The sequence below is a fragment of the Hyla sarda genome, chromosome 10, assembly GCF_029499605.1.
Source record: "Hyla sarda isolate aHylSar1 chromosome 10, aHylSar1.hap1, whole genome shotgun sequence".
In the NCBI taxonomy this organism is placed as follows: domain Eukaryota; kingdom Metazoa; phylum Chordata; class Amphibia; order Anura; family Hylidae; genus Hyla; species Hyla sarda.
The window spans coordinates 61,119,599-61,134,032 of NC_079198.1; the positions used below are offsets into that span (position 1 = coordinate 61,119,599).

Sequence of the window (14,434 nt, forward strand, 5' to 3'; positions counted from 1 at the left end):
TCCAAGAACACATTCAGTGAGTTTAGAAATTGGAAACACACATATATATATATATATATATATATATATATATATATATACAATCTGTACCATCATTATATAACAATGCCAAGGGACTGGCATGTATTGTGCCAAGGGACTGGCGCAAGGCGAATGTGGTACCAATCTTCAAAAAGGGCTCTAGGTCTTCCCCAGGAAACTATAGACCGGTAAGTTTAACGTGCATTGTGGGTAAATTGTTTGAAGGACTTATAAGGGATTACATACAGGAATACATAGGGGATAATTGTATTATAAGTGATAGCCAGCATGGGTTTACTAAGGATAGAAGTTGTCAAACCAATCTAATTTGCTTTTATGAAGAGGTGAGTAGAAGCCTTGACAGAGGAATGGCTGTGGATATAGTGTTTCTGGATTTTGCTAAAGCGTTTGATACTGTCCCTCATAGACGTCTGACAGGTAAGTTAAGGTCTTTGGGTTTGAAAATTTTAGTTTGTAACTGGATTGAACACTGGCTCATGGATCGTACCCAGAGAGTGGTGGTCAATGATTCGTACTCTGATTGGTCCCCGGTTATTAGTGGTGTACCCCAAGGTTCAGTACTGGGCCCGCTGCTGTTTAATTTATTTATCAATGATATAGAGGATGGTATTAACAGCTCTGTTTCTATCTTTGCAGATGACACCAAGCTTTGTAGCACAGTACAGTCTATAGAGGATGTGCATAAGTTACAAGATGACTTGGATAGACTAAGTGTCTGGGCATCCACTTGGCAAATGAGGTTCAATGTGGATAAATGTAAAGTTATGCATCTGGGTACTAATAACCTGCATGCATCGTATGTCTTAGGGAGGATTAAACTGGCAGAGTCACTGGTAGAGAAGGATCTGGGTGTACTTGTAGATCACAGACTACAGAATAGCATGCAATGTCAGGCTGCTGCTTCCAAAGCCGGCAGGATATTGTCATGTACCAAAAGAGGCATGGACTCAAGGGACAGGGACATAATACTCCCCCTTTATAAATCATTGGTACGGCCTCACCTGGAATATGCTGTTCAGTTTTGGGCACCTGTCCATAAAAGGGACACTGCGGAGTTGGAAAGGGTGCAGAGACGCGCGACTAAACTAATATGGGGCATGGAACATCTTAGCTATGAGGAGCGATTAAAGGAGTTACAATTGTTTAGTCTTGAGAAGAGACGTTTAAGGGGGGATATGATAAACGTATATAAGTATATTAATGGCCCATACAAAAAATATGGAGAAAAACTGTTCCAGGTTAAACCCCCCCAAAGGACGAGGGGGCACTCCCTCCGTCTGGAGAAGAAAAAGTTTAGTCTCAAGGGGCGACACGCCTTCTTTACCGTGAGGACTGTGAATTTATGGAACGGTCTACCTCAGGAACTGGTCACAGCTGGAACAATTTACAGCTTTAAAACAGGATTAGATACATTCCTGGAACAAAATAACATTAATGCTTATGAAGAAATATAAAATCTCATCCCTTCCCAATATCGCGCCACACCCCTACCCCTTAATTCCCTGGTTGAACTTGATGGACATATGTCTTTTTTCGACCGTACTAACTATGTAATGCTAGTCACAATCAAGCAACATCCAATGTTTTTCATTGTGTCGCATAACCAAGCGGCACAACTTATCAGGGACTAGTGCTAAGGGAGCAGGAGTAGAAACAATATTATGAAATCCTGTAGCTCCTTTCACAGACAATAAAAGTCACGTTATAGAACAAGGAGGTACTGGTAAAAATCGGATACACTCTGGTGAAGAGACCCAAGGTGCATGTCCGTATTATTGGTAGTCCAATCAAAGTCAGTCTTTTATAACACTAGTAAATAGTCTGTTATATTGCAGTGTTAGGTGGTCCTGTAAATAAATGGAAAGGTATAGTAGGTGCAAGAAATTTCCGGTGCTACGTGCACTCCCGCGCGAGTGCCAGTTATACATAAATACCACTGGCTGGCACCACTTAGATGCCGCACCAGTTGGGAGCTGCTCTGTCCCGGAGATCATCTAAATCGTAAGTAACATGCCCTGATGTAAATACCAATGTCCTTCAGCACATGCGGCCTTGTATTAATCCGCATTCATCTGTAATCATAGTCAGCCACTCCGGTCACGCTATCATTTGGCTCCAATACCCCACACTGGACGGAGTTTAGGTAGGCACTACAACTATAACCTGTATGCCTCCTCTAAATCTTGGTTATACACCTATATGTACCTATCTTGTATATACTTTATTATAGGTAATCACTCTACATAGATACCCCTGGTAGGACCCTATCTGAACAATACCTCCCTAAAGTAAAGGTATATAACTATCTATTTGAATCTATCCTCCCATTAGGCGGTCACACACACACTAACTATCCATCTAAACTTTTCCAAGAGGCCTCATGTATGGGTACCCTTTCTGCAGCAGACGCTACCTACCCACATACTAGTCAGCTGAACCAGAGCTCATATTAAGAGGTAGGTGCTCATGTGACAATTTGGTATACACACCCACCTGTTAGCCCTATATTTCTTGCACTTACTATACCTTTCCATGTATTTACAGGACCACGTAACACTGCAATATAACAGCCTATCTACTAGTGGGATACAAGAATGACTTTGATTGGACTACCAATAATACAGACATGCACCTTGGGTCTCTTCATCAGAGTGTATCCGATTTTTACCAGTACCTTCTTGTTCTATAACGTGACATTTATTGTCTGTGAGATGAGTGACAGGAGTTCATAATATTATTTCTACTTCTGCTCCCTCCGCACTAGTCCCTGATGAGTTGTGCCGCTTGGTTATGCAACACAACAAAATGCGTTGGATGTTGCTTGATTGTGACTAGCATTATGTAATCACTGTACAGATTGTATATATGTGTTTGCAATTTCTAAACTCACTGAATGTGCTCTTGGAGGTTTATGTCAACCAGCTACTAGACCACTAACGGTCTCTATACCTATACTGCACCTGGTACTTTCCCCATTCCTTCCTAAATAGGGAAAGGTAGGAGGTTCCAGATGCGGGTTGGCACTATCTAGGATGGCCTTTCTGCATTAACAGGTAGGGGGTCTACACAGACCACAAGGGCCAGTGTATGGGGGCCTTTGGTGATTGGTCCAATATCTAGGACCAGCTGTGTTTGATAACAATATTGTGTTACCAATGCATCTTGCACTTTTAAGTTATGCATATGTTCCTATTTTAATTTATACCAATAAAAGCTGATTTTTAAGACCTAGGTGTTGTTTCCTATTATACTTCTAGCTTTAGACATGTGCAATTCGGTTCGGCACGAATGTCTAATTTACCGAATATCACCGTTTTCGGGCATTCCGACCGATCCGAATGCACGAAAACATATTTTGAACATTCCCGAATAGCCACGATAATACGAAAGCAAAATAACGAATATATTCGTTATTTCCCGAATGCATGCGGTAAATAACGAATGCATTCGTTATCCGTAAACGAACGTAAAGAATTCATTCTAATAACAAAGATAATAAAAAGGATACAGATGCAGTTTGATTTTTCGGATACATTCGGTATTCGGGTGTTCGGTTTGATTTTTTTTTTTCGGATACATTCGGTATTCGGGTACATTCGGTAAATCTTTTTATTCTTTTTTGGACTTTAGCGATCCTAAGAAATTATGGAGATACCTTTTCTATTAACATTTCGTAGTGTACCATAAAAAAAGAAAAAATAATAAAAAAGATACAGTTGTGATGGAAAAAATAGTATCTAACGATATGTATCTTTTTTATTGTGAAATGTTTATTAATTTTTAAACAGGGATCAATTTATGTGAGCGGGTAAAGCACTAAAAATGTAGCCGACAATAATAAAAATGTAGTGTGTGCGTGTTTTTCCCTTTTTTTTAAAACATTTTTTAGGTGCTACTACTACTCCCAGCATGGAACACACTCTTCCATGATGGCAGTAGTAGTTACCTGTACTAATTGACAGATCGCCGGGGTCTCTTGCGATCCTCTTGTATAATGTATAGATGCGGCGGCCGCTCTTCTATGGTCCCCTGCACTCACGTATATATACACATATTCATATTTCCCGCAGAGCTGTGATTGGCCAGATGGTTCCAGCCAATCACAGCTCTCTGTGAGAAATAGGTATATGTGTATATAAACGGCCATGCAGGAGACCATAGGAGAGCGTCCGCCGCATCCATAGATTATACAGGAGCATCACCGCGGGTGTCAGGAGTTATACCAACAGTGATCTTTCCTTTACTACAAGTACTACTACTCCCAACATGGAGTACACTCTGCTCCATGCTGGGAGCTGTAGTACCTGCCTTAATAGACAGATCGCAGTGGGTGTCAGAAGTTACACTCGCTGCGATATGTCTATTAATGCAGGTACTACAGCTCCCAGCATGGAGCAGAGTGTGCTCCATGTTGGTAGTATTAGTACCTGCAGTAAGGGACAGATCCCAGGGATGTCACTTCTCCTGACACCCGCTGCGATCCTCCTGATGTGAATGTCGGGATCAGCTGTTCTCAGGGCTACAGAGTCGGGAGAACAGCTGACGCTGAGCCGTAGGTATACATCGTATACATACTGCCCAGCAAGAACTTACAGTGAGCCTGCAATGTGTATACAGTATACACATTGCTGGCTCACTTAACCCCTTGATGAGCTGTGCGCTATGCGCAAGCCCAGCAAGGGAAGAGTTAACTTACACTGCTGGACAGTGTAGGTTAACCCTTTGGGCGGTATACACTATATACAGCTATCTATAGATAGCTGTATATAGTGTATACAAAAGACGAAGTCCGCTTACTTCCCTCGAGTACCGGGCAGGTCCCCCTAGTGATGATGTCATTAGGGGGCGGAGCTACAGAAGGGAACAAGGCTAGTTAATCTGGAGCTCTGTTCACATGTCCGTTTTGTATAATGTGAACAGACCCTTCTGGCAGTGTCTACCCAGACAGGGAGACTCCAGCTGTTGCTAAACTACAACTCCCAGCATGCCAAGACAGCCAAAGGCTGTCTGGGCATGCTGAGAGTTGTAGTTTTTCACCAATTGGTGGCTCCCTGTTTGGGTAGACATTGCATCATGGGTGCTCTCCCCAGCGGACAGCGCCAAAAATGTCATAACCATTTTTTTGTGTTTTTTTTCTTCTCGTTTGAGATCCGTGTATGCAGATGATTACTGCGGATTCGATGGATTACGGCGGATTATTATTTTTTTCTTTTAATAAAATGGTTAACGAGGGCTGTGGGGGAGTGTTTTTTTTTTTTTAAATAAAACAATTTTTCCAATGTGTTTTTTTTTTTAATTGAATTTTCAGGGTTAGTAGTGGAATCTGGTCTTATTGACTGAATCCATTACTAAGCCAGGGCTTAGTGCCAGCCCCAAAAACAGCTATCGCTAACCCCCAATTATTACCCCGGTACCCACCACCACAGGGGTGCCGGGAAGAGCCGGTACCAACAGGCCCGAAGCGGCAAAAATGGCGCTCCTGGACAAAGGTGGTAACAGGCTGGCGTTATTTAGGCTGGGAAGGGCCAGTAACAATGGTCCTCACCCACCCTGGTAACGTCAGGCTGTTGATGTTTGGTTGGTATTGTGCTGAGAATGAAAATACGGGGAACCCTATGCGTTTTTTAATTTTATTTATTTAAATTAAAAAAAATTAAAAAAACGTATAGGGTTCCCCGTATTTTCATACGTAATCCTCTGCATACACGGAATCCTCTGCATACATCTGAAAAGAGAAGAAAAAAAACACAAAAAAATGGTTATGACATTTCTGGTGCTGTCCGCTGGGGAGAGCACCCATGATGCAATGTCTACCCAAACAGGGAGCCACCAATTGGTGCAAAACTACAACTCCCAGCATGCCCAGACAGCTGGAGTCTCCCTTTCTGGGTAGACAATTCCAGAAGGGTCTGTTCACATTATACAAAACGGACAATGTGAACAGAGCTCCAGATTAACTAGCCTTGTTCCCTTCTGTAGATCCGCCCCCTAATGACGTCATCACTAGGGGGCGGGGCTACACAGACCTGCAGGTACTCGAGGGAAGTAAGCGGACTTCGTCTCCTGTATACACTATATACAGCTATCTATAGATAGCTGTATATAGTGTATACCGTCCAAAGGGTTAACCTACACTGTCCAGCAGTGTAAGTTAACTCTTTCCTCGCTGGGCTTGCGCATAGCGCACAGCTCAGCAAGGGGTTAAGTGAGCCAGCAATGTGTATACTGTATACACACTGCAGGCTCACTGTAAGTTCTTGCTGGGCAGTAGATATACGATGTATACCTACGGCTCAGCGTCAGCTGTTCTCCCGACTCTGTAGCCCTGAGAACAGCTGATCCCGACATTCACATAAGGACAATCGCAGCGGGTGTCAGGAGAAGTGACATCCGCTGGGATCTGTCCCTTACTGCAGGTACTAATAATCCCAACATGGAGCACACTCTGCTCCATGCTGGGAGCTGTAGTACCTGCATTAATAGACATATCGCAGCGAATGTAACTTCTGACACCCGCTGCGATCTGTCTATTAATGCAGGTACTGCAGCTCCCAGCATGGAGCAGAATGTACTCCATGTTGGGAGTAGTAGTACTTGTAGTAAAGGAAAGATCACTGCGGGTATCACTCCTGACGCCCGCTGTGATGCTCCTGTATAATGTATGGATGCGGCGGCCGCTCTCCTATGGTCCCCTGCACGGCTGTATATATATATATGCATATTCCTATTTCTCACAGAGAGCTGTGATTGGTTGGAACCATCTGGCCAATCACAGCTCTGCGGGAAATATGAATATGTGTATATATACGTGAGTGCAGGGGACCATAGAACAGCTTCCGCCGCATTTATACAAGAGGATCGCAAGGGACCCCGACGATCTTTCAATTAGTGCAGGTAACTACTACTCCCATCATGGAAGAGTGTGTTCCATGCTGGGAGTAGTAGTACTATCTAAAAAATGTAAAAAAAAAAAAAAGTGAAAAACACGCACACAATACATTTTTATTATTGTCGGCTACATTTTTAGTGCTTTACCCGCTCACATAAACTGATCCCTGTTTAAAAATGAATAAACATTTCATAATAAAAAAGATACATTTCGTTAGATACAATTTTTTCCATCACTACTGTATCTTTTTTATTATGATTTTTTTATGGTAGCCTACGAAATTTTTATAAAAAAAGGTATCTCCATAATTTCTTAGGATCGCTAAAGTCCAAAAAAGAATAAAAAGATTTACCAAATGTACCCGAATACTGAATGTATCCGAAAAAACAAAACCGAAAATGTTGCCAAACCGAACATTTTTTCCAAAACGGAAAAAGGAAACAAAACTAAAATTTTTCTAGTGCACAAGTCTAGCTTACACACAGGTCCATGCATATCACATATTCACCTATTAGTTTAACCCATGGCACTGTAGCTAATCTCCCTGGGCGTGGACAGAAGAGAAAAATTGATGAAAGGTGTCAATGCAGGATAGTCCGGATGGTGGATAAGCAGCCCCAAACAAGTTCCAAAGATATTCAAGCTGTCCTGCAGGCTCAGGGAGCATCAGTGTAAGCACGAACTATCCGTCGACATTTAACTGAAATGAAATGCTATGGCAGGAGACCCAGGAGGACCCCGCTGCTAACTCAGAGACATAAAAAAGCAAGACTGCATTTTGCCAAAATGAACTTCAGTAAGCCAAAATCCTTCTGGGAAAACATCTTGTGGACAGATGAGTCCAAGATAGAGCTTTTTGGTAAAGCACATCATTCTACTGTTTACCGAAAATGGAATGAGGGCTACAAAGAAAAGGACACAGTACCTACAGTGAAATATGGTGAAGTTTCAATGATGTTTTGGAGTTGTTTTGCTGCCTCTGGCACTGGGGGCCTTGAATGTGTGCAAGGCATCATAAAATCTGAGGATTACGAATGGATTTTGGGTCGCACTGTACCGCCAAGTGTCAGAAAGCTGGGTTTGCGTCCGAGATCTTGGGTCTTCCAGCAGGACAATGATCCCAAACATATGTCAAAAAGCACCCAGAAATGGATGGCAACAAAGTGCTGTAGAGTTCTGAAGTGGCCATCAATGAGTCCAGATCTAAATCCCATTGAACACCTGTGGAGAGATTTTAAAATTGCTGTTGGGAAAAGGCCCCCTTCCAATAAGAGAGACCTGGAGCAGTTTGCAAAGGAAGAGTGGTCCAACATTCCGGCTGAGAGGTGTAAGAAGCTTATTGATGGTTATAGGAAGCGACTGATTTCAGTTATTTTTTCCAAAGGGTGTGCAACCAAATATTAAGTTAAGAGTGCCAATAATTTTGTCCAGCCAATTTTTGGAGTTTGGTGTGACATTATGTCCAATTAGCTTTTTTTCCCTCCCTTTTATGGTTTATTTCCAATACACACAGGGAATAAACATGTGTATAGCAAAAAAAATTGTTAATGCAATATTTTTCTGTGAGAAATGCTTCATTTTCTTGAAAAAATTCAGGAGTGCCAACATTTACGGCCATAACCCTAGTCCAATAGTCCAGGCCCATATTTCTAAAAAATGGATGCCGTATCCAAATGTCCATGGTATAAAATTTCAATGGTATAAAATACCACATAATGCAGAATTAAAGGAATACTCCGGTGGAAAACAATGGGTTCCAGAAAGTTAAACAGATTTGTAAATGACTCTGTTTAAAAATCTTAATCCTTCCAGTACTTATCAGCTGCTGTATACCACAGAGGAAGTTGTAAAGTGTTTTTCAGTCTGACCACAGTGCTCTCTGCTGACACCTCTGTTCATATCAGAAACTGTCCAGAGCAGTAGCACACCCCCATAGCAAACCTATCCTGCTCTGGACAGTTCCTGACATGGACAGAGGTGTCAGCAGAAAGCACTGTGGCCAGACTGAAAATAAATTCAAAAAGAAAAGAACTTCCTCTGGAGCATACAGCAGCTGAAGTACTGGAAGGATTAATATTTTTTAAATAGAAGTCATTTACAAATCTGTATTACTTTCTGGCACCAGTTGATTACATTTTTTTCCCCACCGGAGTACCCCTTAAAAGAGTACCTGTAGTTTTAGGTAAATTTGCAGGATAAGATGTGTGTGTGTGTGGACTAACACTATTTCCAGTCATTAAACTGGATAACTTCTACTTGACATTTTATAGCCAATTTCTGATCGGCTCTGCAGGCTTTATCTCAAATTTTTAGTTGTCCCTGAGCTTGTGGATGGAGCCTAGCCTCTATTATGGTTTCCATACACTGCACACATACAATAAGTCTAAGCTATTAATCACGCCCTGGGATGAGATCTACTACTTACAGATAGCTTGTGTAGTCTCTCTGTGTTTAACTGCCTTTGCTCTCTCAACTAACTCCCTCTTCAATCTCCCTACTCACCCCTTATTCTCTCTACATAGGTAACTCAAACATAGGATAGACAATTTTGTTGGGGGGGGGGGGGGGGGGTTGATAAGATGAGAAAGAAGCATTTTTCTTTGATAAAGTACCTTACAAAGTTTCTGGTGTTCGCATTATTGACTCATTTAAAGTTTGACAACTATTTAAAGTTGTCCTCGATCTTTGCAATTCCTGTCCTGTTCAAATCTTCTCCAATACTTAAAGGGGTACTCCGGTGGACAACAATTCTGTTTTCTTAAATCATCTGGTGCCAGAAAGTTAAACAGATTTGAAAATTACTTCTATTAAAAAATCTTAATATTTCCAGTACTTATCAACTGCTGTATACTACAGAGGAAGTTGAGTAGTTCTTTTCTATCTTTCTCCACACCCCCTGCCATAGGCTTGCATTGAAGGGGTGGGGTGTGATATCACAAGGGAGCAGAGCCGTGACATCCCGATATTTTCCAGGCCCCTTGATCGTGAATTATCAGGTACGGAGAGATCTTCGCTCCGTGTGGCTGATGATAGGGGGTGCTGCATGAGAGATTGTGTGGGTCCTCTGCGGTGGGCCCCCCGCAATCAGACATCTTATCCCCTATCCTTTGGACAGGGGATAATATGTCTTAGGGCTGGAATACCCCTTTAAATTGTAACACATTGCTATATTTCTTTGTCTAAACTGCTTGTTTCACAATTAATGTTCCCCTAAACCTATTGTCAAACTTAAGCTAGGTTCTCATCATATTTTTCTCAGTGTATACATTAGCAACCTGGCAAAAAAGTTTCTGACATGTACCACAGCATACTCCCAACAAAGTATAAAGATTCGACACGGTCAACTAGTGTCTACTTTCAGTCCATTTTATTGTATAGTATATGTTTATTTTGCAGGACTCAATAGTCTGCTGTATTATTAAGTCCAACAAAATTAACTTATTTGTTCAGAAAATGGACCGAACATACTACTAGTTGAATAAATTTGTTTAATAAACTATTTGGGTCCTTTAGGGGTTGCTTTTTTGAAAGGTTGTTGCCATGTACTAAGAGCAAAACATGCTGGGAACATATCCTTCCTCCTGCTTGTAAAGGAAGTCACTAACAAACAAACGTTATTGTCATAGACCGATGCTTGTACTGCAATTTCATGACTGTTACGGTGGCTTCAGTCAGATGCTTTACCTTAAAGGGGTACTCCGGCGCTAAGACATCTTATCCCCTATCCAAAGGATAGGGGACAAGATGCCTGATCGCAGGGTCCCGCCGCTGGGGACCCCAGTGATCTTCCACACCGCACCCCGTTAGAATCAGCCCCCGGAGCATGCTCGCTCCGGGTCTGATTACGAGCGATCACGGGGACGGAGCATAGTGACATCATGGCTCCGCCCCGTGTGATGTCACGCTCCACCCCCTCAATGCAAACCTATGGGAGGGGGCGTGACAGCTGCCACGCCCCCTCCCATAGGCTTGCATTGAAGGGGCGGAGCGTGATGTCACCCGGGGCGGAGCCGTGACATCACTATGCTCCATCCCCGTGATCGCCAGTAATCAGACCCGGAGCGAGCACGCTCCAGGGGCTGATTCTAACAGGGTGCGGTGTGGAAGATCACGGGGGTCCCCAGTGGCGGGACCCCCGCGATCAGGCATCTTATCCCCATCCTTTGGATAGGGGATAAGATGTCTTAATGCCGGAGTACCCCTTTAAAGAGCAGCCTGTAATATAGATGAACATTAAAAGGATCCTTTATGTTGTTGGAAATGGCCTACTAGAATAATACAAGCATGCCTCCTCCCCCCTTCTACAACAGCAAGGAATTACTAAAATTAAATATAAGTATTGATCATATTTACAACTGAAATATTTGTAAACATACCATTAAATAACCCGCACACAGCCAAGTCTTAATGAAAATTTCTAAGCCTTTCATTATATCCTAAATGCCACCCTCCATATGCCTGCTTTGAAGCCATGAAATGCATAGACATTTATTGTTTATTCACAATAGAACACCATTGAGCGATACGTCTCACCGTTCACAAGTCTAAGCCTCCAGTGGGGTGTTCCAACCTTGAACAAATCAATAATGGAAAATGCCTCGGTTTATAATGCTGCCTAGTTATGTCAAGCAGGCATTTCATGGGCAGAAAACCTACCTCATTGGATTTGTTGAGGATCACAGGAAGAAATGTCAACCTTAATTCTAACATTCAATAATCAGAATCAATTGCATTTCTGTGTTGTCTTGGATGTTGTTTTCTTTTTAGAGCTACAAATACTACCTTTATCTCTGAGTGCATAGCTAACATTGTACTGTATTTACTGTTGTAGCAGTGTTGAGTTTGCAGTGGTTATTTTTTGCATCTGTGCAGTCTTATGTAAAACCACAATTTAGACATCTTGTACAATGTATTCTGTTGTGTACGTCCAATGTTTCTATCAGGAAGGTTTCCTAGTGGACTGTTTAATGGATATTACTTAGAGGCACCTGCCACCCATAGGCTCCCAATACAGTTACTACTCCATTTTACTTTATGGAATAGCGCTTTGCTGTGCTATTCCATATAGTAAACAAAAGGCATCCTGCTATATACTCGGGTAGTGGAGGCCAGAAGGACACTTGGTTGGCCTCTATCCAGTAAATGGGGGCTGGTGAATCTGTCTGATGTAAGCGCAAGGAACTTTTCCTGCAAATACACTTAGTGAAATCACAATCTTGTGATGCAGAACAGTCAAGTTGGTCTTTTGGCACATACGAGCTTCACTACATATGTACACCGAGCTCCTCCATATCTAGCACAATAGGTTAGGCTGCAACTGATTGCTTCATTGGTGTTAAATAAAAGAATTACTGTGTAGTATTCAACTAATTCCATAAGGGATTCCAGCAACAAGATCAGTGCTAGACTTGTTGTTTGTTTCTAAAATGGTTATTTCCATTTTAATCTCAGTTGTTTATGAGTTAACAATAAAACAGCATTTGGCAGCCAGTAAAAGAGTTTCAGTAGGCAAGTGAATGCAGATGGCCACCTGTTTGAGCCCAATAAAGTCCAGTACTTACTGGCATAAATGCAGGACTATAGACAGGAGCTGAGCACTGTGTAAACAGCATCTTATCAGCAGCATATGGTTGCTAAGCACTTCATGCAGTATGTTTCAGTCTTGTTTATAGCATAATGTGATGGTTATGCTGCAATGTAAAAGGGAAATGGCAGTGGAATTCCTACACAACTCAGCTTGTAAGATTCTCTATGGACATCGTGCATAAACATGTAAACCTGACCATAGACATATTAAAGTGCCTAATTCATCCAATATTTAAGGAGGGTAAAATGACTTTAATTTGACTTGATGTGCCAGATTCATTATACTGATGAATTTATAAAGAAATCAATGTTTTCAATTAGTTACACAATAAATGACCGTTTTCTAAATTAAATCTGTAAATTATCAACCCAAAATGCATGTAACCATGCAGTAAAGACCAAATAGAATGGCTAAAGTTGGCAATAGTATGCAGTAATTTATTGTAAATCTGAACAGCTTTAAACGCAGATTTTTGGCCACGTGATTTTGTAGGTAAAACATCTTAAACAGGTGCAAAATCGACACATTGCTCATTTGGCGTAGCATCGACCGCTGCGTTTGGCATCACTCTTACACAATGATCTATAAAATGTCAAACAATGGCAAATTCAACAGATTATGTCTGAATGTTAAGAACTATAGATGCAATGATCATTGCTTCATCTTTTATTAATCATTCAGGATATTCTATTACATCTATGGCCAGTACAGGTGCTGCCAGTGCATTACCACCCTGTAGAAGCATAGACAGGTGACCCTTTGCCTGCTCCATCGGCTAATGTGATGCTTACTATATAGCACAAAAATTGTTATCAAGTACAATACTAGTTGGCATGATATGTTACATTGGTGGGTGACTTTTATCGGCAATGAGTGACAGACTTCTTTTCAAAGAGTACAGCACCTGTGCTGTCTTTTAAGTGAATATCTGATGCGAATACATAGAATTTCAAGCTTCACCTCTCTGTAAAATTGAACAATACAGCATGAAGTGAGGGAACAGTAAGTGAAGAATGCTGGAACAGTAATGTACGGTATCCTTCTGCTGGTAGCTAGAGAGCATAATGCATGCAAAGACAAAAAAAGTTCCATATAGAAAACTTACCATATGAAATCGGTACAGTGGCTGCAAAAGGTTGGCTGCTTGAAGAACCTGGCCGTGAACTTGTGACTCTTGACCTCATGCACTAGTTTCTGCCTGAGAGCTCCCTTCCTACAAAACAGTGGTTTTACAAAAGGCTGCTCCACATCGGTGCCAGTGCACACCTGAGCCATCTTGTCCAGGTCTGTATTGCTGCGACTATCTGTAAGATTTCCAGATTCACCCGATATCAGAGGACACAGTGAGGAAACAAAACCTGAACACCTAGCAAAGAGACAACCAGAAGCTGCGCTTTAATAGGTGCCTGTGGAAATGACGGATGGCATAGGAGAGAGCTGCAGTCAGCTGTGGCTGTGAGCCTCTCACTGAAGATACTTGCTGTAACTGTAGGGCAGTCGTCACCGCACGCACTGGAATAATGTATGTGTGTGAGAGTCTATGTGAGTGTGTGTGTCTGTGGAGAGACACTCTGTATGATGCTATCTTGAGGAGCCTGCGAGATAGAGAGGGCAGTTCTTAAGCAAATCCTTCAAAAGGAAGGACTTTTCTCTGTCTACTAAGAGCAAATCGGGGGGTTTTCTTAAGGAAAAAACATCTATTGAATCGATTGGTTATGCAATGGTTAAAACAACTATTATTTCAGTTAGAGACATAAGGATTTTTCTCTATGATTCGACAAATGAGAAGCTCTTATAATGGAAATCAATGTGTCCTAATACTGAAGGGATTCAATACAGTTTATCGAAATCTTTGAAATCATTAGGAAAACCTCATTTATGCTTTATAATAAAGATGAAGGAGAGATAAATCTGTC

General features: G+C 41.7%; 1 protein-coding gene across 1 annotated transcript in view; it reads right to left on the minus strand.

The window, feature by feature from the left end:
* The window catches only part of PRKCG (protein kinase C gamma), a 716,084-nt gene extending 701,999 nt beyond the window's left edge, over nt 1–14,085 (minus strand). The window contains exon 1 of the mRNA XM_056544377.1: nt 13,624–14,085. Within this exon, the coding sequence (XP_056400352.1) occupies nt 13,624–13,793 (170 nt within the window). The 5' untranslated portion in view covers nt 13,794–14,085. The remainder of the gene's footprint in view (nt 1–13,623) is intronic.
* Between the last annotated feature and the right edge of the window lie 349 nt (nt 14,086–14,434).